General features: G+C 37.5%; 1 protein-coding gene across 4 annotated transcripts in view; it reads right to left on the bottom strand.

Moving 5' to 3' along the window:
- The window catches only part of NBN (nibrin), a 64,165-nt gene that overhangs the window by 23,473 nt on the left and 14,518 nt on the right, over window positions 1-26,174 (bottom strand). For 3 of the 4 annotated variants that reach the window (XM_047783637.1, XM_047783640.1, XM_047783639.1), the window contains 7 exons: window positions 21,245-21,342; window positions 13,534-13,660; window positions 12,637-12,912; window positions 10,172-10,616; window positions 7,188-7,256; window positions 5,599-5,754; window positions 3,747-3,860 (listed from right to left, as the gene is read on the bottom strand). In XM_047783637.1, coding sequence (XP_047639593.1) covers window positions 3,747-3,860; window positions 5,599-5,754; window positions 7,188-7,256; window positions 10,172-10,616; window positions 12,637-12,912; window positions 13,534-13,660; window positions 21,245-21,342 — 1,285 coding nt within the window. The remainder of the gene's footprint in view (window positions 1-3,746; window positions 3,861-5,598; window positions 5,755-7,187; window positions 7,257-10,171; window positions 10,617-12,636; window positions 12,913-13,533; window positions 13,661-21,244; window positions 21,343-26,174) is intronic. The other variant, XM_047783638.1, reaches the window with a different exon arrangement.

Below are 26,174 nucleotides of genomic sequence, written 5' to 3'. Positions count from 1 at the left end.
TTAGGATCTCTCTTGTCTTCTGGTATTCTATCTAGAGGATCTGTCCATTGATGTGAGTAGGGTGTTAAAATCTCCTACTATTACTTCATTCCTATCAATTTCTTCTTTTATGTCTGTTAGTATTTGCTGTATGTATTGAGTGCTGCTTTATCAGAGACATATATATTGACAAGTGTGATATCCTTTTCTTGAATTAATCCTTTTATCATTAAATATAGTGTCCTTTTTTGTCTGTCTTTATCACCTTTGTTTTAAAGTCTATTTTATCTTGGAGTTCCCATCGTGGGGCAGTGGTTAACGAATCTAAGAACCATAGGTTGCAGGTTCGATCCCAGGCCTTGCTCAGTGGGTTAAGGATCTGGCATTGCTGTGAGCTGTGGTATAGGTCACAGACGTGGCTTGGATCCCGTGTTGCTATGGCTCTGGCATAGGCCAGTGGCTATAGCTCCGATTCAACCCCTAGCCTGGGAACCTCCATATGCCGCAGGAGTGGCCCTAGAAAAGGCAAAAAGACCAAAAAAAATTTTTAAAAAGTCTATTTTATCTGATGTGAATATTGCAACTCCTGTCATTTCCTTTTCCTTGAATTATCTTTTTCCATCCCCTCACTTTTAATTTATATGAGTCCTTTGCCCTAAGGTGAGTCTCTCATGGGCAGTATATTGTAGGCTCTTTTTATTTTATCCAGTTTTCCCATTCTATGTCTTTTGATTGGAGCATTCAGTCCATTCACATTTAGGGTAATCATTGATAAATATGTATTTATTGTCATTTTAAACCTTGTTTTCAAGTTGATTCTGTTTCTTTGTTCCTTTTTTTGGTAGGATGATTTTTTTAAAATTTTATGCTCATGTCCTCTTCTTTTTAGTTCTTGTGAATGTACTATTTAGTTTTGATTTGCGGTTGCTCTGTTTTTCAAGTATGTTAACACCTTCCTAATCTGCTTGCTTTTAGCCTGATAGTCATATAGGCTCGAACACATTCTTAAAAAAAAAAAAAATCTAGATTTTCTTACTTTCTTTCCCCACATTTTGATCTTGATGTCCTTTTTTGCATCTTCATGTTTATCCTTTTGCTTTCCCTTGTGTTTATCACCACTTTTACGAATAGAGTTTTTTCCTTTTAGATTCGTATACTGGCTTGCTTAAGTGATTACTTTCCAATTGTGATTTTCCTCCCTCCTATGTCTTATTTCTTTTCTATTAAAAGGAGAACTTTCAGTATTTCTTTCAAAATGGGTCTAATTTTGCTGTATTCTATCCTTGTTTGTTGAAGAAAGTCTTTATTTCTCCTTCTATTTTAAATGATAATTTTACTGGGTAGAGTATTCTAGGCTGCAAAATTTTGAATATATCTTGTCACTCTTTTCTGGCCTGTACTGTTTCTCTAGAGAAATCAGCTGATATCCTTATGGGGGGGTGTCCCTTATTAACTCTTTGATTTTCTGTTGATGGCTTTTTCTTGCTTTGTCTTTACCTTTTGCCATTTTTATTATTAATATGTCTTGGCATGGGTGTGTTTGTGTTCAACTTGCTTGGGGGGGCCCTCTATGCTTCCTGTATCTTGATATCTGTTTCCTTTAGATTAGGTAAGTTTTTGGCCATAATTTCTTCAAGTAGATTTTCAATCTCCTTTTCTTTTTCTTCACCTTCTGGAATACCTATTATGTATAGATTGGTCCACTTTATATCATCCCATAGACCTGTTATATTACTTTCATATTTTTTTATTTGTTTTCTTTCTGCTGACCCAATTTTCATTATTCTAACCAACAAGTCACTTATTCATTCCTTTGCATTATTCATTCTGCTCTTTAATGCCTTTAACTCAGCTTGTGACTCTGCAAATGAATTTTACAATTTTTCATGATTCCTCATCTTTTCTAGTTCCTTTCTAAAGTAATCTGCATTACTGTTCATATCTGGCCTTAATTCCTTCAGTATTTTCACTATCTCCTTTTTGAACTTGGTGCCTGTTAGAATGCAGAGGTCTGCTTCATTGTTTGCTCCTTAGGTGAATTCTCCTGTTCTTTTTCTTGGGAATGGTTCCTGAGCTTCTTCGTTTTTCTTATATTTTTCTTATTCTTTGAGTTTAGGGAAAATAGCTACTGTAATCTCAGAGGGCCATTTATATGTGAGAGTGCCCCTGGGTGGTTTGTCAGGGCTTACAATTTTTTTTTTTTGGCACGAGGGCTGCTTTTGGTTGGGATGCTTGCTGTCTCTTTCCTCAGTGTGTGCAGACTGTTATCCCCTTGATAAGTGGTGTGCTGGTGCAAGGCCTGCACTTGCTTCCAGGAAGATGGAGGCAATCGGCTAGGCCAGTAGTCAGTGCCTGGCTGCTAGGCCCTTGACAGTGGTGAGGACCTACAGGGAGGTGGCACAGACTGCTCTTGGTTGCAGGGCCCTGGCAAGTGGTTGCAGGGAGGTGTAGGCAGTGTTCTGAGCCTCTGGCAGCACCAAGAGCAGAGTGTGTGCATTCCCAGGGGAGTGAGGGCAACCGGTGGTGCTCAGTTGCAGTACCCTCCTCTGTGCCAATCCAAGAGATGACTGGGACTATAAGTGGTGACCATTCAGGGACTCCTGGTGGTAGCAGGCCATGCCTACCTCTGCAGTCTAAGATGCCTAAGGTGATCTGCCCCCAGGTAGTGCAAGAAGCACCCTGCCACCCAAGAGCCTGGGTGTGCAGAGAGATATTCCTATAGTGGCCCTACCCTTTCTCCTCTCTTCCTCCCCAGCAATGGTTCCTTGCTTTTTCTGCAGGCAAAAGCCTCCTCCCACACTCCCTCAGCTGTGGTACTCTGGTCCCCAGCCCAGGGTGCACCACTCCCTAGCCCATCAGGCTGTCTCCACACAGCTAACGCTAGTCCTCTACCCGGAACCAACTTCTGAAGCCTGAGTCTCAGTGCTCAGCTCCCACCGGAGTGTCAGAGGCTGTAGTACAAGGGGGCAATGGTACTGATGATCTGTGCAGCTCTCTTTCTGCTTTGCCCCTCTCAATCTGGCCGCTGCACTACTCACGGAGGCTTTGAGTGGCCTCCCAGAGTGCAAGTTCCTTTCCTCTTTCACAGCTCACTCTCAGGAGCTGTGAGCGAGCTGGTTCCATCCTGATGCCTTTTTTTTTCCTTTCCTCTCTCCATTTTTTTTTTTTGTTGTTGTTGTTGTTCTACCCAGTTATGTGGAAAGTTTCTTGCCCTTTTTGGAGGTTTAAGGTCTTCTACCAGCATTCAGATGTTCTGTGCCAATAGTTCTACATGTATTTGATTTCTTTCTTTTTTTTTTTTTTTAAAGGTCTGCGCCTGTGGCATATGGAAGTTCCCAGGCTAGGAGTCAAATCAGAGCCACAGCTGTTGGCCATAGCTACAGCCATACGGGATCCAAGCCACATGTGACCTATACCACAGCTCACAGCAACACCTGATCCTTAACCCACTGAACACAGCCAGGGATTGAACCTGCATCCTCATGGATACTTATGGGGTTTGTAAGCTGTTGAACCCCAAGTGGAACTCCCTAGATGATTTTTTCTTGATGTGTTTGTGGGAGAAGATGAGAGCCATGTCTTACTTCTCTGCCATGTTGATCCCACCCCTAAATTAATCTTAATGCTCCGTACCTCATGAATTTTTCAGAATGAATAACCTTAGATCATTTATCTTAAGTTAGATTTTAAGAAGAATTTGCTCTAAGGAAATCACAAGGGATGGAAATGCAAATCAAACAAGTTACTGGGTCTCATTTCCTACTAACCTCCATTTCCTGCTTCAACCAGTCTTCTAATTCTGTATTCTTTCGAGCATGATAAGCTATCAGATCTGATCCTCCAATGATGTGTGGAAGTTTTCCTGCTCCAGGATATGTGACCTGTTAAATAGTAAACCTTGTTAAATGCACTAAAAACCAAGACAATCATTTTTTTAAAAAGTTTTAAAAAAGCAAATATTGTAAACATGCATAATAGTACATGATAAAGTAATTACTAAAGATGTTTATGTCCTATAAATGAATATGAGCAAGAGATAAAGGAAATAGAGCTATGTTACTGATTTGAGTATATTCGGAAAAGCTAAAATTCTTTCATTAGAGGCAATCCAGTTAAACTTCTTTCCACATAAATTTTGGTTTGAATTCCTTTTAGAATCAACAAATTTCCTTGGTCAATTAAATTAATATTTTTAAGGGTTTTAATTTTTTCTGAACTATTTCCCCAGCATATATGCACTACTTTATACTTCTTCATTACTCCTGCGCCAGTAATGACTATTATTGCTTTTTTTCATTCATTAATTAAAAAAGTAGTACATCTTTTAAATTTTGACATAACAATTAGATTTTGTACCACTATATTAACATGAAATAATCAACAGCAAGAATGCCCCTGTGCCATTTATGAGCTGCAGCTGTGGGGTGGAAAAGAGTAAGTGGGTGCCATGTAAGTAGGAGATATTTCCCATCACCTACTCTAAGTAGAAGTCTTCCTGTTAAATGGAGTTTAGAATCCTTTAATAACATTATAATACTCCCTAAGGTTCTAAAGTCATTGGAAGAAAACTATTTAACTGAGAAATGTTAAGAGTAGCTCACATTAGAGAGAAAAAGCTACAATACCCCATAGTCACAGCAAGAATCATAAAGATCATGTTCTAGAGAAAAGCAGTCTTTCATAGAAATCACTTTCGAAAAAATTGCTGTATTTTGATCAAATGCATAAGCAAAACCTAGCAGTGATTAGTAATATGGAGCAAGAAGCAAACATATCAGTAGAGAAAACAAAAAGAATATACAACAAAAAGAATACAAACTGGATAAGAACCACAAAAGTATGGTTCTTTGTCCATACTGATAAAATAAATATCAGTTCCTAAAGGTGGAATTCAGGTTTGATATTCAGTGTACATGTTTATATTCTGTGTTATACATATAAGTAATAATAAAATGCCTAGTTTTCATTATTAAATGTGCTCATTTATTTTAAACAAATCTGTATCTCCATAAAGTCCTGAGGTTAAAGAACCTCTTCAGACAGTCACAAATCAATATTAGAACTGGAAGCACCCTGTCAACACAGCCAAAAGAATGCTGCTGAAGGTGGAGAAAACCAGGTAAACAGTACCATATAAAGAATTCAACCGTAATAAAGTTTGCTTCATATATTCATTAACTGTCAGTATATGTCCATACTAGAGTAATTTTTTAATTACTTTTTGTAACTGTTTTAAGCAGAAGAAATGGTATCAGTTTTCAACATAAACTGCTTTTTTTCTTTTCCTTCTTTTTTTTTTTTTTTTTTGTCTTTTTAGGGCCACACCCATGGCACATGGAGATTCCCAGACTAGGGGTCTAAGCAGAGCTGTAGCTGCCTACCTACGCCAGAGCCATAGCAACTCCAGATCTGAGCCGCATCTGTGACCTACACAACAGCTCATGGCAATGCCGGATCCTCAACACTGAGCGAGGCCAGTGATTGAACCCACAACCTCATGGTTCCTAGTCAGATTTGTTTCCACTGTGCCATGATGGGAACTCCCCTTTTTTCTAAAAATATTTCTAAAAAATATTTCACACTGCCATCTTATAATATTTTAGTTAAAGGACTACATACCTTTTTGAATTTCTTGAAATTCTTTAGTTCACCATAATCATTATTTATACTGGATAGATTTCTGGAGAAAGAGTTACTGACTACCAGTGACTCAAATTTGGTCAGCAACACCTTCCTTGGAAGCATCTCACCTTCATCTTGAAGTTCACTGTTGTTCTTAAGTGAGATTAAGATGGATAGAAGAAACGAGAAGGAAAATGAAAATTACTTGTCATTTAGGAGTCTAAAGAAAAAAGATGGAATATCTGAAAAAAATTTTAAAGGGTTTATTTCTGGCACCTAAACATATGATTTGAAATCAAATCATATCTATTTCAAAACCAGAAATTTACTCAAGTACTCTCTAACTTTAGAAACATTTATATCATACTCATCTACGACAGAAATATCATGAAGTATTTTAAATTTAATAGCTAACATATTCTAATAAATCATCCCAGTAAGCAATTTATCTTCTTGTATATATTTTCTTGGCAAGAAGTATTATCTGCTTCATTAAAACCATATACCAAGACTGTTACACAATCTGTTCTATAAGTTCTCATATAATAAGCTTAAAGTTTCTCGACTTACAATAATTTATATTGTTTATTTTGGACACCTCAATCATTAATTCTGAGAACACCACTTCATTACCTGAAAGCCACTTTCTTATTCCAGATTAACAATTATTAAATTAGCCTAAAGATTCCTTTCTGTTGCTGGATGAGATTCTTTGTCATTTACTATTTAACTAACTAGTTTGTTACATACCCATCTTGTTATAGATGCTTAAGGCTGACCATCTCAGTCGTTTGTTTTTTTGTCTTTTTAGGGCCACACCCACGACATATGGAGGTTCCCAGGCTAGAGGCAAATTGGAGCTGCAGCTGCTGGCCTACACCACAGCCACAGCAACACCAGATCCAAGCTGTGTCTGCAACCTACACCAAAGCTCATGGCAACACCGGATCCTTAACCCACTGAGCAAGGCCAGGGATTGAACCTGCATCCTCATGGATGTTAGTCAGATTTGTTCTGCTGAGCCATGATGGGAACTCCCCCAACTCATTTTTTTATACTGCTTTACTAAATATTCATATGGAAGTTGCTAACAGTCTTGAGATAAAGATAGGGAGAGAAGAAAAAACTGAAAAGTCAAAAGAAAAGTTTCATGTGACAATGATAGTATAATAATCAGGAACTCTAATATAATAACAATGGCCTAATACTCTTGTATTGTGTTTTAGAGTTTACAAATATTTCATGTCTATTACTCTATTATATAATATATAAACAACAATCTTGTTAGAGAAATGTCAACCTGATTGTATAGACAAAAGACTTTAGGTACATAAATATGAAAATGACTTATTCAAGGTCACATACCTATGAAGCAGAGAGCAGGAAATTACATTCAGGATTTTTCCATATGCTTTTTGCTATATAATAGCTATATCTATCCATTTACAGAGGAAGCATAATTATGAAACAGACCAAAATTATACAAGGAGAATAAATTAATCCTAAGAATGTAGACTGACACAAAATTGATTAAGGTACAGTTCATTTAAGTCAAATCTTTATAAAGTAAAAGAAAAGTTCCTCACAGGTATTTCTTTCACTGACCACAATGATTCTTTCTTGAGCTCACACTTCTTCCCAATTTCATTTTCTTGCTAAAGAAATAAAAAAAATATATTGTTTATAAGAGTTATAAGATAGAACCTTTCTGAAAACCTTAGAGATTTCATTCTCTTGACTCAGTTATTTGACTTCCAAGTATCTTTCCTCGAGAAACTATAAGGTGAGAATAGAATGCTAATCTATATAGAGTGGAAAAAGATAATGTAGTCTGAGTTATAAGAGTAAAGAATTGAAGCAATATAAATTCATGTAAGTTACATGCTTAAAGAACATTTAACATGAGAATCATAAGTGAACAAAACTGAATTAACAGTTTACTCCAATTTCAAAAATAAGATTTAAAAAAAGAACATGCCAAAGTATTAACTGTAGTTATCTGCAAACAGTAGGTTTATCAACTATGTTTATTTTTCATAATTCTACATGATTTGTATTACTTTGAGTCAAAAAATATAAACACTTTAAGTCTATCTAAATTTATTTAGAATTGAATTTTAAGTAATCCTTAAAATAAGAAGTTATCTTAATTGTTCAAGATATTTATCTGTTAATAAAATGGAGACTGCCTTGTATAAAATCATAGTATCCTTCATATTCATATATCCAGACAAATTACTGGACACAAATATATTACACAGATAGCTTTCTAATACTTTCAGTAAAAACTACAATCCTTTTGGCTACAATAGAGGGGCATAACATTTTACATCAATTTTTCAATGATTTGGTCATAAAAATTCAGAAAAATCTCCATAGTAAGAAAGTTGGAAAGAAAGGACAGAAAAACAAAATGTACCCTGTGCTTGCTTGGGGACTAAAGAGAATTGTTTTTATTTAGCAGGAGTAAGGTTAAAATGTCTATTCCAAGCCTACCATGTGCTCTTTTACTGAGTACTTTCACATACATCATCCACTGAAGTTATCACAATCACAACATTTTACTTACTCCCCCGCAGCTTTTCCCCATCCTGCCATACTCCACCAAACCTGCTTATCCTCTTGAGCAAGTTTTTATTTCCTGTCTCAGAGAATCATACTATAACCTACCCAGACCCCTGGACTGTAAGCTTGGAATTCTCCTATGCTTCTCCCACCCTCATTTCTCATACTTAGTGAATGATCCAATCCTAGAGATTCTACCTCCTAAAGGCCTATCAAATTTATCCTCTCAGACTGCCTTTCATGTAAGCATAACCACTGCCTAGAATTAACTAAATACTTGAATGAATGACATCCTAAGAAAACTGACAAAGGGAATAGCTAAAAGAGCAGGGTGGACCTGTGTCTTTGTCCCAGTTGTCAATGCCTACTGTCAGTTTCCTAATCTGTTCAATTCATACAGTACTACTTCACTGGAGGTTTCTGTAAATAGCATGATGGTATCCAGTAAGTGGTAACTATTACTGTCAGGCTTTCAAAGATGCTATAGTTGTGAGAGAAGGATACCTTAATTTAGAACAGAAAGGTGAATAGAGGAGTTCCCATGTGGCTCAGTGGTTAACAAATCTGACTAGGAACCATGAGGTTGCGGGTTCAATCCCTAGCCTTGCTCAGTGGGTGGAGGATCCGGCATTGCCGTGAGCTGTGGTGTAGGTTGCAGACACGGTTCGGATTCCGAGTTGCTGTGGCTCTGGTGTAGGTGGTCAGCTACAGCTCCGATTAGATCCCTAGCCTGGGAACCTCCATATGCCATGGGAGTGGCCCAAGAAAATGGCAAAAAGACCCCCCCCCCCCCAAAAAAAAAAGGTGAATAGAGGTGAAGAGATATTTTGCAGACAGATATTCTGTTAAGAGGAGGAATGTTAATAAAGATGTGGAGTCATGTTTGCATTTTATGGAGACTGGGAAATTCAAAGTAAGGCCAAGACTGGGGCACAGCTGTCATTAATATTAGGATAAACTCCAAAGAGGGATATCTAGCCAATAGCTTTCTATTTCAGCTTGTAGGAAATCTTACAGACATGACAGAATCCATATTTAATCCCAAAACAGAAAAATGGTAGTGCTATCATCAACATATTTTAGAAACTGCCCTTCTGAAACACAGATAGGGAATTCAATGCAACAGAGAAGTATCACATTTTATCTTCTTAAAACTACAAAGAGTTTTTAAATTCTTTTTTTGGTTGCCCCATGGCACAGGGATCAGATCTGACTGTGACCTATGCCACAGCTGCAGAAATGCCATACTTTAACCCACTGAACCTATGTCCTGGTGCTACAGAGATGTCACTGATCCCATGGCACCACAGCAGGAGCTCTGCAAAAAGTTTTTTATTTATTTATTTTTATCTTTTTAGAGCCACACCCATGGCATATGGAACTTCCCAGGCAAGGGGTTGAATTGTAGCTAGGCCACAGTCACAGCAATGCCAGCTCTAAGCCACATCTTTGACCCACACTGTAGCCCACTGCAACACCATATCCTTAACCCACTCAGTGAGGCCTGGGACCAAACTAGCATCCTCAGGGATACTAGTGGGGTTCATTACCACTGACCCACAACAGGAAATCCAGAATTGTTGTATTTTTATCTTATCAACCAACAAATTCATATACTGGGTATAGAGGATATTAATTTTTCCCCAAATAAACATTATGAATGCTCATACTGTCAATACAAATATGGAAAGTACTTTTTAACATTCTAAGTTTCTATTTGCAATACTTTTCATTAAAAAAAATGTTACTTACAGGACAAAGTAAGTAAACGAATCCAATTAGCATCCATGAGGACACAGATTCAATCTCTGGCCTCACTCAGTGGGTTAAGGATCCAGTGTTGCCATGAGCTGTGGTGTAGGTAGCAGCTATAGCTTGGATCCTGCCTTGCTGTGGCTGTGGCTTGGGCCAGCAGCTGTAGCTCCTATTTGACCCTTAACCTGGGAACTTCCATATGCTGTGTGTGCAGCCCTAAAAAGCAAAAAAAAAAAAAAAAGTTACTTACAGATATTTTGTTCCTTTCTGGTATTGCTTCATCATTAAAAGTGCCATTTGTTTCTCTATCCAATCTTGGCCTTTTTCTAATATTGACATCTTCCTCTTGTTTCTGAACTTCCACTTCAATTTTTAACTCTGGCTTTGTGTTCTTGAATAACTGTTCAAATATTTCATCTTCTATGGCTAAATCATCAATTTCTTTTCTTTTTTCTGATCTTAGTTTTTCTGTAGAAACAGCCACACCCATGGCTCTGGTAGAATTTTTTACGGTGGATTTTAAATCTATATCTGCAAATAAGTTATCTGTTTTCTTTTCAACAGGCTTATTCTGAGATAGATGCTGCTCCTTATTGTTCCATATTGATGGTGTAGTAGGTTGTGTTTGTTCTAAAGACATTTCTGTTCTTGCTGACTTAGATAACGACATTTCTTGATTTTCTTCATCCCTTTCCCTTAAGTTTAAAAAAAAACAAAAACAGAAAATGAATATACCTAAGTCATTTTTCAGTTTGCAATATTCACCCTCTTCTTCATTTAACCGACAATATTCTTGTTTTTACTAATTAACAATATCACCAGAAGTAAAAAAAAAAAATAAGACACCTGAAAATAGTGCCTAATCATATACACTCTACTATTTTGATAGGACTGATCAAACCTGTAGCTTCAATAGTAGGGAGATGTCTACCTTCTTTATTAAAGTAGCAGTAGTAAATCAGTATGTGGAGAAAAGGTGGAAGAATACAAAATACAAAACACTTGTTATCAGGAAACAATAGTTTACTTTATTATGCAGGGAAAAATTACCCTAGGAATAAAACCTGACGAGTTAAAGAAAGTTAGATTCAGGACAGTAAGAGTGGCTCAATCCAAAATATAATATAGACTACATACTGTAAGTAACATGTGAATATGTAACTGAGAGTATGCTATGCAATACTATATCATTCATTCAATAAGTACTGATTACTTGACTCATTTAAACTGTACTGATGTCTACAGAGGGCACAAAACCTTGGTTTTCTGCTCTCCAGTTTCTTTACTGGGTTCATGTTGAACTGGAACAGTTAGGGCACTATTTTAAAAATACCAATCTAGGGAGTTCCCATTGTGGCTCAGCAGAAACGAATCTGACTAGTATCCATAAGGATTGCAGGTTGGATCCCTGGCCTCGCTCAGTGGGTTAAGGATCCGGTGTTGCCGTTATGAGCTGTGGTATAGATCGCAGACCCAGCTCGGATCTGGTGTTACTGTGGCTGTGGTGTAGGCCGGCAGCTGCAGCTTCAACTTGATCCTTAGCCTGGCAACTTCCATACGCCGCAAGTGTGGCCCTAAAAAGATAAAAAATAAATAAAAATAAAAATACTAATCTAATGCAAGAGTCCTAAACAAACCAATCAAAGGTTTTTGTAATAATTTAGGTGGTCAGAGTTTAAACCAGAGAGCTAGCAACACAAACAGATGGAAAGGGAGGAATTTATGAGACAAAGAAATTAAGAATCAACACTACCAGTTTGGGGACGCAGAGGAGAAAGAGTCAAAGATTTTGACAAAGTGAATTACTAACTAAAAATACATTGACAGGGGAGAAAAAGTTTTAGGTCTATGAATAGGGAAAAGAGCAGGAAATTTCTGTGGAGAAGTAGATATGCTGCTTAAAGGATAAGTTAGGACCATCAAACTATAGGGATCATCTATAGTGAAGTCATGAAACTTTGAAGTACAGTATACAGAGGAGAAAGAAAAGTCCTCGGGGGTGGGGGTGGGGGCAAAGGAGAAAAAGGAAAAACCAGGATAAGACATTACCACAAAAATCAAGAGACCATAATGAAGGACAAAGATTCAAGAGCTGAACATCACCAAAAGGCCACAAGAGCTGGCAACTGTCACTGATTACTATCAAGGATGTCAAGTTAAGATGAAATATCGTGTGTACGTTAGGAAATATTTCATACAGAAACAGGAGCAATAAAAATAATCTCCTTCTTCTTTTAGGAGAAGTTTTAACAGTGATTATAAAAGACAAAGGGCAGTATCTAGAGGAAGAAATCAAGGAAAGTTTTAAAAACCAAAACTGAGATAGAGTCTTTGAATATAGAAGAAAAGGACCTAGAGGAAGATATTAAAGGTGCTATAAACTGAGAGACTAATTGATGAAGCATGGTCTTAGAGGAAGTGAGAGAGGTGATCAAGGAAACAGGTCAAAAAGCAGATGTGGGGAAGCTTTCTTTCAAGAGAAATGGAGCAAATGGAACAACAGATAAGCAAAGGATGTAAGAAAAAAGATCAGGGAAAATTTATCTAATGACCTTAGTAAAGGAGATTCGACATTTCTGAGAGGGAATAAGTTCAAAGGACCCTAGCTTTCCACAACAGCTTACTTAAGCAGAATACAGACTTAGTAACACACTACAATCATATAACAAGTATTAACATTTTTTGAGACACAGAGTGGTATTACTGAAATCATACCTTTTTTTAGGAGATGGGTGAAAGTAGTTTTTGATGGAGTTGGTTTGCTGGTGCTGAGAAGGCTGATCTCTCTTTTTATTTACACCTGGGAATTTAGTTGGTGAAAGCTGATAGTTCGGGATTTTCATCTTAACGAGAGTATCTGATACTATATTACTGCGATTAGAGCTTATTTTAGGGTATTCCTTCATAGCGGATATTTCTTGTGATGGTATTCTGAGATTTTGGTCCACTTCGAAGATTTTGATTTCCTTTGGCCTTTCACTCAAATCCATACTAAGCAAAAGAAAAGAATGCAAGGTAACAATCAAGTTTACAGCAATTTTTATCTAGAAATAGCACTAATATACACATATAAAGTATCTCCAAAACTGTAAGAAATCTTCAGATACAGGCTATATCACACAGTACAAATTTACTTCAAATGTATTTTATCAGTCACACATAAAATAGTATACTAATTCTTTGTAGTCTTCCATGTACATTTATAAGGAATTAAGAAACCCTTATTTTCAGGAGTTGGCAAACTAAAGCTTGCAGGCCAAATCTGGTCTGCCGCTAGTTTTTGTAAATTAAGTTTTACTGGAGCACAATTAAAAATTAAGTTTTACTGGAGTTCATTCATTAATATGTTGTCTATATGGCTATTTTCATGCTACAGTAGCAGAGTTGAGTAGCATGACAGAGATCAATGGCCCACAAAGCCAAAATATTTATTCTCTAGTCCTTGGTAGAAAGTTTACTGATCCCTGTCCCAAAATATTATTTTCCTTGATGCCCCCCACTCTCCCACTCTATCTCCCAAGAGATGACCTGATAAGGCACTGGCTTTACTTCTTGAATACACTATTAATCTACTGACAGAATAATAACAATAGCTTAACAATGAAGCTTTACCATGTATCTGCTTGCTCTGATTCTGTGTCAGCTACATATGTTGCAGTATTCACTGGGGCACCTGGCATTAAGTTTTCATTGGCTGATAAGCCTTGAGAAAGGCTTGGACCTGGAGTTGTCTTCAATCCTATAAACCACAGAAGTAAAAGAATCACAACTGCTAGACAAAAGCAAAAGAAAGAACAACTACTTAAAATTGTTAAGACTATTGCCACATTGAGGGAATTAACTAAGTAATTTGCACACAGTTGTCTCCAGTCAAATACTTAACAAAATAGTTCATAAGCAGCCTCTTGGCATCTGTGATGGGCTTATCTGAACCAAATCATTTTGAAGCTACATCAAATACTTTTGTGTTAAAGTACCATCAACCTAAAGAAAAATAAAATCAACTTAAATTCTAATTCAAATTGTTTTAGTCAGGAGACAAGAAAATTAAAATTTCTTCCCCACAGAAAGTATATCTATTCTACACAAAAATCAAAATCAATGTGAACTTAATTTTTAGAAGGACTATATGATTTGAAGAGATAAACAGTTTTAGACATAAATATTTTGGCTATTCCATAAAACCATAATGATTACTTCATCATTTTACTTACCAGAATAGCAATTCCTTCCTTCCTTCCTCCCTCCCCCTCTTTTTCTTTTTTTTTAATAGTTGTACCTGTGGCATATAGTTTCCGGGGCCAGGGACTGAATCTGAGCTGCAGCTGTGACCTAAGCCACAGGCTGCGGCAACACCAGATTCTTGAAGCCACACTTCTGCAGTGACCCAAGCCACTGCAGTTGGATTCTTAACCCGCTGTGCCACAGTGGGAACTCCCTGGAATACTCTTCTTAAACCTCCCACACTGAATTAGATGCCCCTCATTCTGGCTCCCATGTCACTATCACCCTTTACATCACTCTATGAACTGTTAACACATTGTTAACATGTAAACACTAGCTGTGTGCCCTGTATTATTGAGATTCTCTATGCCTTAAATTCCTCATCTTATAAAAAGAGGATAATTATGCTTTCTTACATGTTTTATGGGCAAAATGAATTTATATATGGATAGCACTTAGAAGACTGCTTGTAACATAGCAAGCACTATGCAAGTGTTGCCTGCTATCACTATCATCACCATAAACTGTATTTGTTTACTTATTTTCTCCTTGAGAAAAGGGACTGAATCTCGCTCACTTCTCTGTCTCCAATATCTGAGCCATGTTTGACATATAGTGAATATAAATAATGGAAAAAAATTTTTAAGTGGACACTTACTAAATATCAAAGCTAAATATTTGCTTTGTTAGATCCTCATGACATAGGATGTATTTAATAAATGTTCATTACTGATTTCAAATTCAGCTATTTAAATTACTTCTGCCACTCTCCTTACATGACCACCTTTAAAAAGCTCACTGGCATTTCCTTTTAAACACATATCCTTAGAATTTATTTCAGCTTGCACAGTTTGCAAAATATAATAATGATAAACACTTATATAATCACTAAAAGAAACATTTATAAATTGAATCTAATAACCTAGAATAACTAGTGTTTGTTAACGAAAACTTGATTTACAATGTTCTCCTTGCTAAAATACCATGAGAGTAAGGATTTGCTCTATTCTAGTCACCTCTTAATTCCAATTGTTTAGAATAATTATAGGCAAATGTTCAATAAATGCTTGCTGAAAGATGAATGGATATGGAAGGAAAGGAGGAGGAGGAAAAAAAGGGAGGAAAGGAGACACGCATTCACTAGGTTCCCCCCAAACTAGCTATGTCCTAAAATTATAAGTCAGATGTCTATGACTTGGAACCCACACAGACCTACCTATGAATATGTGCAAGAAGTAATACTACTAATTATAATGTAGATTTTTAATCAATTCCTTATGACCCTGTTTCTATATAAAATGATACAATAGAAAAGGTGCTGGTCTAGTAGTCACAAAACCCAAATTTTAAGATTGTATTGGCTATGAAGTATTTATGGGACTCCAACTTTTCTCAGCCTTGAGATCTCATTACCTTCTAATAGAAAGACAGAACAGATTATCTCTAAGGCCATAAATATAATTCTAATAGTGGATGGTAAAATTTTATTGCTCCAACCTAGCAAAGATAATCTTGTGAACCAATAACTTAGCTCAATAAGCAAATATTCAAACTAACTACAAACAAGTACCGTGCCTGGTGATGTCAGAGACTCCAAAATTAATAAGAGCTTACTATCAATCTAGTGGCTGAAAGAGGCATGGAAACAACTGGTTATGTTTTAAAGTAGGAAGAAACTTTAACTGGAATGCAAAAAAAGTTACTGGAGTATAGAAAACAGAATAACTAATCTGACTTGGAGAAGAGTTATGGGAGAGAACAATTTAGTGAAACTTCACAAAGGTAAGCATTTGTAAAATGAATCAGATTTTGAAGAATAGTGCTAGTTAGCATTTTAGGAACAGGGACCATGATGAGCAAGGTCAAGGAGGATGGGAGCTAGAAATAATATGACACACGTATTCTACAGGGAGGTATATTTTTTAAAAAGATGAAGATGGAAAGAGATAGGCTGCAGCTAAACTGCTGAAGGCTCGCAGGTCTAGACAAAGGGCTTATGGATTTATTCTATAGAGAATGAGAACTAGTAAAACTTTTTAGGAAAAGGGAAAGTGATTTTAATGGTAAAGTGAATATGGAGGCAGGACCATTACTGGGGGCAACTGAAACAGCCCTCAGGAAAGAAAGACACAGAGGGTTCAAATAGGGCAGTGGCTATGAGAAGAGATGGTAGTAGACCTCTTGAGTAGAAGCTATAATGGGAGAATTCCAGGTCTCATAACAATAAAAAATGACCGAGGTTTGTAGTCTGAGTGCCTCCTTCATTTTATATAAAGGAAGACTCCTCTTCAGCTCAATCCTTCCCTGATTTCTTAGAGTTTGTATGAGAATTATAAAAATCCAGAATGTCCTGAAATACAGAGAATGTGAATTTGCATTTAAAAAAAAATGTCGGAGTTCCCGTCGTGGCTCAGTGGTTAACGAATCTGACTAGGAACCATGAGGTTGCGGGTTCAATCCCTGGCCTCAATTCAGTGGGTTGAGGATCCTGCGTTGCTGTGGCTCTGGGGTAGGCTGGCGGCTGCAGCTCAGTTAGACCCCTACCCTGGGAACCTCCATATGCTGGGGGAGCGACTCCAGAAAAGGCAAAAGACAAATAAATACATAAATAAAATAAAAATAAAAAATAAATGTTTCTGAAGTACATATTTGAAAACTAGTTTTCTAAAAGAGAAACAAAGGACAGTTTTCTGAATCAGGGATGGGGACAAGAGGAGCTACATGCATGGTGGTTACTACACTCTGAGCATTTCTCTAAATGATATCCATATATCAAATTCACTTTGCCCTTAAAACAACATGTAAGGAAAGTATGATAATTATCCTTATTTCATAGACCCAATGACTATTTTTACCTATTTTTGGTTGTGTCGTTAAAGTCTGAAATTAGTGATAGGGTTTTGTTTTTTCTAAAAAAAAGAACAGAAATCCACTGTCAACGGAGTAGCACCTACAGTACATGCTATTTTTAAAGGTTGTTCAGATTTCTAACGAAGAGCTTCTCCAAAAACAAGGCTCTCTTTTGGTTTCCACCTAAAAGTAGTTTTCTTTTTTTTTGTCTTTTTGCCTTTTCTTGGGCCGATCCCACGGCATATGGAGGTTCCCAGGCTAGGGGTCGAATCGGAGTTATAGCCACTGGCCTACACCAGAGCCACAGCAGCGCAGGATCCAAGCCGAGTCTGCAACCTACACCACAGCTCACGGCAACACCGGATCGTTAACCCACTGAGCAAGGGCAGGGATCGAACCTGCAACTTCATGGTTCCCAGTCAGATTCGTTAACCACTGTTCCACCACGGGAACTCCCCCTAAAAGTAGTTTTCTAAGAGAGGCTAAAGAGTTAGTCTCTACCTTTTTTTTTTTCTTTTTAGGGCCACACTAGTGGCATATGGAGGTTCCCAGGGTAGGGGATCGAGTCAGAGCTGTAGCTGCCAGCCTATGCCACAGCCACAGCAATGCCAGATCCAAGCCAAGTCTGTGACCTGCACCACTGCTCACGGCAACGCTGGATCCTTAACCCACTGAGCAAGGCCAAGGATCGAACCTGCGTCCTCATGGATGCTAGTCAGATTCATTTCCACTGAGCCACGATGGGAATTCCTTCATCTTCGGACTCTAAGGATAAATTCTGAGAAAGTCATGTATTGAGAGGAAATACTGACCATATCACAATTCTTTTTTTTTTTTTTAAATTGGGCCACACTCACAGCATATGGAAGTTCCCAGGCTAGGGGAAAATCAGAGCTGCAGCTGCCAGCCTATGACACAGCCACCACATCTGCAACCTACACTGCAACTCATGGCAGCACTGGATCTTTAACCCACTAAGCAGGGCCAGGGATTGAACCCGTGTCCTCATGGATAATAGCCAGGTTCATTAATGCTGAACCACAACAGGACACCCATCATATATCACAATCCTAACAAGTTATTGGGACATAATGGAAACTTCACAAGCACTTAAAATTGCTTTTGGGAGTTCCCGTCGTAGCGCAGTGGTTAACGAATCCGACTAGGAACCATGAGGTTGCGGGTTCCATCCCTGGCCTTGCTCAGTGGGTTAACGATCCGGTGTTCCCGTGAGCTGTGGTGTAGGTTGCAGACGCGGCTCGGATCCCACGTTGCTGTGGCTCTGGCGTAGGCCGGTGGCTACAGCTCCGATTCAACCCCTAGCCTGGGAACCTCCATATGCCACAGAAGCGGCCCAAGAAATAGCAGCAGCAACAACAACAACAACAACAACAAAGACAAAAAGACAAAAAAAAAATTGCTTTTGAAGGTTACCTATGTACAGACAGAAATATATCTAATGTATGAGAAAGGGCAGAAATATCAGGTGAACACACATTCTTTCCCAAATCATAAAATTCAAATACTAGCTTGTCTAACAATCCTTTTACATCTGCCTCCAGTAACCCCAAACCATCATCTCTTAAAATTTATACACCAAAATATATGCCATCTGTACTACAGTGTAATAATATCATAATAGCTTTGATTTAAAGAGTCAATTTGAAAAATATTTGAAGAGATAATAGCCAAAAACTTCCCTAACATGGGAAAGGAACCACTCGCTCAAATCCAGGAAGTACAACGAATACCATGTAAAATAAACCCAAGGAGGAACACCCCGAGACACATATTAATCAAAACTGACCAAAATTAAAAACCAAAAAAAAAAAAAAAGTCAGTTTGAATCAAACCATTTGCTATGTGATCTCTGGCTAATTTCTGTACATCAGTTCTTCATCTATAAAATGCAAATGATGTCAATTAACTTAAAAGGATTGCAGATTAAATTATAATGACATATGTAAAGCACTTTTTTCAGTCTCTAAACTCAAGAGACAGCAGCTGTTATTAGCATTTATCATTACCAATGACTTACACACCTAATCAAGTTCTGGTCACTAGGCTCTAACGGCTCACTCCTCCTAAAAACTACCTCAGCACATTCCTGTCTAAACCAGGAATGCAGAGTGTAGCTACTCAGGAGGTACACAGCCCAACTCTACAGGTGCCATTCAGTGTGCTATAATGTAAATGATGCCCCCAGGAGTGAATAATGAGGTAGTGCTGTCCTAAATTTTCTTTTAGCCAAACTCCAATAACTGCTGACAAATAACTATAAAAAGAACCATGGAGGCGAAGTTCCCATTGTGGTGCAGCAGAAACGAATCCAACTAAGAACCATGAGGTTTCAGATTCAATCCCTGGCCTTGCTCAGTGGGTTAAGGATCCGGCATTGCTGTGAGCTGTGGTGTAAGTTGCGGATGAGGCTCAGATCCTTCATTGCTGTGGCTGTGGAGTAGGCTGGCAGCTGTAGCTCTGATTTGACCCTTAGCCTGGAACCTCCATATGCCACAAGCGTGACCCTAAAAAGCAGAAAAAAAAGAAAAGAAACCTGGAGGCAAGTAAGTGTATACAGAAACACTGAATGGACGATCTGATAACCAGGCAAAGAAAAGTTACTAGGGAGAATAAATGTAAAAATATCTTAAGGTAAAGAAGAAGGAATAAATGAACCATTTTCTTGATAGCAGTATCAGCCTAATACCAATAAAAGTAAGGGGACTGTTTAAAAAAAAGGGGGGGGGATATTGCTCTGAATAAACTGGCTTCTGTGATAGTCAATACTGAATTTTTTTTTTTGTCCTTTTGCCTTTTCTAGGGCCGCTTCTGCAGCATATGGAGGTTCCCAAGCTAGGGGTCCAATGGGAGCTGTTGCCACTGGGCTATGCCAGAGCCACAGCAATACCAGATCTGAGCTGTGTCTGCAACCCACACCACAGCTCACGGCAACGCTGGATCCTTAACCCACTGAGCAAGGCCAGGGATCAAACCCACAACCTGATGGTTCCTAGTTGGATTCATTAACCACTGAGCCACAATGGGAACTCCCCTGAAATTTTTTTTAAATTAACTTTTTTTTGGCCAGGTCCATGGCATGTGGAAGTTCCCAGGCCGGGCATCGAACTTGTGCTAAAGCAGTGACTGAAGCTACTGCAGTGACAACTCCATATCTTAACCCACTGAGCCACAAGGGAACTCTTTTTTTTATCGCCTGAGATAATCACACTATGCATTCTTATTTATTTATTTATTTATTTATTGCCTTTTCTTGGGCCGCTCCAGCAGCATATGGAGGTTCCCAAGCCAGGGGTCGAATCGGAGCTGTAGCCACCAGCCTACGCCAGAGCCACAGTAACGCAGGATCCGAGCCGCATCTGCAACCCATACCACAGCTCACAGCAACACTGGATCCTTAACCCACTGAGCAAGGCCAGGGATGGAACCCGCAACCTCATGGTTCCTAGTCGGATTCGTTAACCACTGTGCCATGACAGGAATTCCTGTATTCTTCATCTCAGTAAATGGTACCACATCTAACCAATTAATCATGCCAGAAACTAGGACCTGTTTCTGAAATCCTCCACAGGCAAGATCTACTGGGTTCTAGTTTTAAATTTTGGCCTGAATCTCTTTTTCTGCATCTTCACTACTACCACCCTGGTCCAAGACACCAGGCTCACTCTCACCTGAACCTTCACAATAGCTCCACTCATACCTCCATTTCCATTTTGGACCCCTGGAATTTGTTCTCCACATAGACATCACTGTGATCTGCTCCTTCTACCCAGGAATTCTACTCTGGAATTCTGCTACTAAGATCCCTCCACAGCTTCCTTTTCTCAATATTCATAACATATGACATTAATATTACATCCTAAGTTACACCACCAATTCAAAATAGCCTACTCCCAGTCACTATCACATCACCTTGTTTTAGCTTTCTCTTTGTGCTTGGCCTTAACAGAACTTATCAGATATGTTTGTTTGCTGTCTAAATCCAGACTTTTAGAATAAAAGGCTCATAATAACAGGTATTTTGTTTACCTTATTCACTACTACATCTTCAGTACTTACAACAGTGCCTAGTACTTGACAACCACAAGTATTTATCGAATGAATAAATGAATAGATAAACATGTGTTTTAAAAGATGGTGAAAACTGTCATCCCCACAAGTATAATGTACATACAGCCTATCATCAATTAATATAATAAAGTTGCTAAAATATCAATAATGTTTTAATTACCTGTACTTGGCTGGCTGCGAGGATCACAATAATTCTCTGTAGTAATGAAAATAACTGCCAAGCCAATTTCCGCTTCAGGAATAAGTCTAAGACCCCTCCTGTTAGAATAAAATAACAAGTATGATAATATATTAAAACTAACAACTTTTATTAAGATGATGTAAAGCAAAGTCTTTTTTTTCCCAGAGTGATATCACAATTTTATGGGACAGAGAGAACCACAAAAACAGAGAGTACTAGCTTATTCACTGGAGTAACTACATGGGGCAAGCTCACCACCTTTTAATCTTTCAGTTATTTTACCTGTAAAATAAAGGTCTAAGGGTTCCCATTGTGGCTCAGCAGGTTAAGAACTCGACTAGTATCCATGAGGATGTGGGTTTGATCCCTGGCCTTGCTCAGTGAGTTAACGATCTGGCATTGCCATGCCAACCTACATATGGTGTATGTAGGTTGCAGACATGGCTTAGATGCCCTGCTGCTGTGGCTGTGGCATTGGCCGGCAGCTGCAGCTCCAATTCAACCCTTAACCTGGGAACTTTCATGTGCTCTGGGTGCAGCCCTAAAAATGAATAATTAAATAAAGATCTAGAGTAAAGGATACAGACCCTTCCAGTTCTCAAATTCTATAATTCTCAGAATGAAAAGAGTAAGAACCAGATGAACCAATAAAATATTTTTAAAGCAAACCTATGATTACTAAAATCCTAAGATAAAACTTAAAAGAGAGAAAGAGGGAAGAAGGAGGAGGGAGAAAAGTACAAAGAACTATATATAAGCTATATCTATATATATAACAAAGAACTATACATGTAAGCTACATCTATCTATCTATATATAACAATTTTAAGTTTAGTAAATCAATCCATTTTACCAAATTTACATGTATTAATCTTCTTTGGTAAAGGAATCTTAGGTAAACCTATCTTTTGTTATGTGAATGTGAATGACTGATTTTATAAAACAAAGATAACTTAATACAACTTAATAACAGAAGTGGCAGTAGTAGAAACTACACTTCAAATTTCTAGAGCTATAAAACTCCTTTAATACTTATTATAAAGATATTTTAAGCAGTTGTAGTAGCTTAAAAGGTTTTTTTCAAATGTTTAACATTTGTATTTTGTAAGGTTTTTAAAATGGTGATTCTAAAATGTATATGGAAAGGTAAAAAGTCAGGAACAGCCAGGATGCTTTTGAAGAAGAGCAGAAGGAAAAGATTTGTCCTACCAGTTATGAGAACTTTAAGTTAGAGTAATTAAAACAATGTGGTAAACATGGTATTGTTACAGGAATAGACATCTTGCTCAATAGAACAAAAGAAAGCCAGAAACATTACCATGCATGCAAGGTCCTTTGGTACAAAAGAGAATCAATTCCATATAGATTAAAAACAAATTTCAAAAACAAAATCTCAAAATACTAGCAAAAATATAGGTGAATATCTTTTTGACCTATGAGGAGAAAAAGATTTCTTCAACAAAATACAAAAAGTACTGATAGATTGTTAATTTTTAGTATATTAAATTCAAGGGCTTTCCTTCCACAACACAGTAAAAATATAATTTACAAAGTAGTAACAGATTCAGTAATACATAAAGGTGAAAAAGGGATAAATATCAAGTATAAAGAATTCCTACAAATAAAAAAAAGAGCATACAAATATGCAATTACCATACAATTCAGAAACTCTTAGGCGTTTATTCTAGAGAAATGAAAACCTATGTTTAGACAAAAACCTGCTCATAGCAGCTTCTTTGGAACAAAAGCTGGAAAAATGTAGACATCCTTCAATGGGTGGATGACTCAACAAACTGTAGTATATTCACATAATATATACATAATATGTATCATACATATCCATAATGTATCCATATGTATACACATTTTGAGTGTGTGTAGTAGTTTAAGTATTTTTCAAATGCTTGGTGTTTGTTGTTTTGTATGTATTATTTTAACTTAGAGTTGAACTCTGCAATTATAATAACACACACAAAGATTTTAAAAAGTGATCACATATACCTACCTATAATTCAGGCAATTCAAAATTATTTTATTATCTACTAACACTTTTGAAATTTAAACAATACATCATGAAAATCAGTTATAAAGATTGGCTATATAAAAAAATACATATTTAATAATAATGTTATATAGACATACAACATCTTAAATGAGGAAACGCTGGAAGCATTCCTTTTAAAGTCAACAGTGAGATAAATGTGTCTACTACTGCCACTTCTATCCAACTGCTTTCAATGTCTCAATTGGTACAAAGCCAAGAGAGAAAGAGAAGAGAGCAATATCAGAGGCATAGATTAAAAAGGAGAGAAATAGTATTTACACAAGATACGGTTTATTCAGAAAAACTCTAGATAAATTATTAGAAATAAAAGACAAGTATAGCAAGGTGGTGGGATATAAGATTATCTAAATGTCAGCTAAATTTCTATGTATCAGCAATAAACCAGGAAATATAATTACAGAAAAAAATATCCATACCGTGAAAATACTTAGCAATAAAAAAGATACGCAAAATCTAGACGAATCTCCAAGAAATTACGCTGATTGCAAAAAATAATTCTTTTTTTTTTTTTTTTTGGTCTTTTTGTTGTTGTTGCTATTTCTTGGGCCGCTCCCGCGGCATATGGAGGTTCCCAGGCTAGGGGTTGAATCGGAGCTGTAGCCACCGGCCTACACCAGAGCCACAGCAACGCGGGATCCGAGCCGCGTCTGCAACCTACACCACAGCTCACGGCAACGCCAGATCGTTAACCCACTGAGCAAGGGCAGGGACCGAACCCGCAACCTCATGGTTCCTAGTCGGATTCGTTAACCACTGCGCCACAACGGGAACTCCGCAAAAAATAATTCTAAAAGGTTACATGCCATATGATTTCACTTATACATCATCTTTTAATAATAAAATTTTAGAAATGGAGAACAAATTAGTGGTTGTCAAAGTTCAATGACAGAGAGTGGGAGGTGGAGAGGAGTGTGTGGTTATAAAAGAATTATAAGGGATTCTTTTCTATTTTTTTATTTTTTTGTTTTTTAGGGCCGCACCCACAGCATACGGAAGTTCTCAGGCTAGGGGATGAATCAGAGCCACAGCAACACCAGCTCTGAGCCGCATCTTCGAGCTATACCACAGCTCATGACAATGCCGAATCCCTGACCCACTGGGCGAGGCCAGGGATTGAACCCGCCTCCTCATGGATACTAGTCAGATTCACTTCTGTGCCACAATAGGAACTCTGAATATGAGGGATTCTGTGTTCTGTGTCTTAACTGTGGTGATGAATACATGAACCTACACATGAACCTATAATCCCTCATATTCTTTTATAACCATGCACTCCTCTCCACCTCCCACTCTCTGTCACTGAACTTTGGTAACAACTAATTTGTTCTCCATTTCTAAAATTTCATTATTAAAAGACAATATAAATTTATTTCTATAAAATTATATAGAACTAAATATTCATACATGACACATACATGAGAACACATAAAAGTGAGGAAATCTTTATAAGAAAAAAAATTTATCTCCAGAGAAAACAGCAAGAGACATGAACACGTATTTCACAAAGAAAGAAAATCAAATGTCTAAGAAATGTTTGAAGAAATGCTAACCATCACTAATGATCAAGGATATACAAATCAAACTCAGAAGATATGGGAGTTCCCATTGTGGCTCAATGGGTTACAAACCTGACAGGTGTCCATGAGGATGCGGGTTCGATCCCTGGCCTCACTCAGTGGGTTAAGGATCCAGCATTGCCATAAGCTGTGGTTTAAGTCACAGATGTGGATCAGATCTCAGATTGATGTGGCTGTGGTGTAGGCTGGCAGCTGAAGCTCCAATTTGACCCCTAGCCTGGGAACTTCCATATGCTGCAGGTGTGGCCCTAAAAAAGCAAAGAAAAAAAAAATCACAAGATATGATTACATACCTACTCAACTAGCAAAAATGATGAAAATACCAAGTATTGGAAATGATATGCATCTAACTTGATCTTTTATATTGAGGATAGGAGTATAAAGTGGAAAACAATTCGATGCTGTTAGAGCATTCTATTAGGGTTCTACTAACCCTAATAGTAATATATCTGGAAGAAAGCACCAACAGAAAACATACAAAAATGACCTCAGCAGTAGTTCATAATACTAAAGATTTATTTTAAATAACTAATTTATTAGGGAACAAAATTAATGTGTATTATTTATGGTTCAATGATGATAGTCTATCATGATCCAAAGATTATGATTCTTCCAATTTTGTGCAGAGCTGTGGAACAGGTGAGAAGAGGAGAAGGTAAAGGAGAGGATAAAGAGAAAATAATTAAATTAGTAACAGGAAGAGCTCTCAAATTTGGGCTAAGATACTAAGAAAACATCTCAGGAAGGACAAATATTAGGATTATACTGTTCCCCTAGATTTTTTTTTAATGGCCCTGGCATAAGGAAGTTCCTGGGCTAGGGATTGAACCAGATCTGCAACTGAAGGCCTATGCCACAGCCATGGCAACAACAGATGCAAGCTGCATCTGCCACCTATGATGAATCTTGTAGCAACATCAGGTCTTTAACTTGCTGTGTCACAAAGGGAACTTCATTTTTTTGTTGTTGTTGTTTCCCTAGACTTCTTTCTTCAGATAAATTTAATTTTAATCACTGATATCCTATACCCACTTCTAACATCTAATCAATATACCCATGGCAATAACCAATCCCAATGCTGGACTGTTTGAAATACAGTCAACAGCTGCTTTTACTGGTTTGATATATACCTTCAATGGCTATCAGTGGCTTGGACTAAAAGGACAGGTATTATTTTAAGTGATAGTCTTTCTCAAACTATAGAACTGTCCTCTCTTCAAAATCAAATTGCAACAGGGGCCAAAGATAATAGAACAAAACGTCACCT

This window comes from Phacochoerus africanus, chromosome 6 (assembly GCF_016906955.1).
Source record: "Phacochoerus africanus isolate WHEZ1 chromosome 6, ROS_Pafr_v1, whole genome shotgun sequence".
Lineage (NCBI taxonomy): Eukaryota > Metazoa > Chordata > Mammalia > Artiodactyla > Suidae > Phacochoerus > Phacochoerus africanus.
The sequence above is the reverse complement of the archived record's forward strand: the minus strand, read 5'-3'. Positions and strand labels throughout refer to the sequence as shown.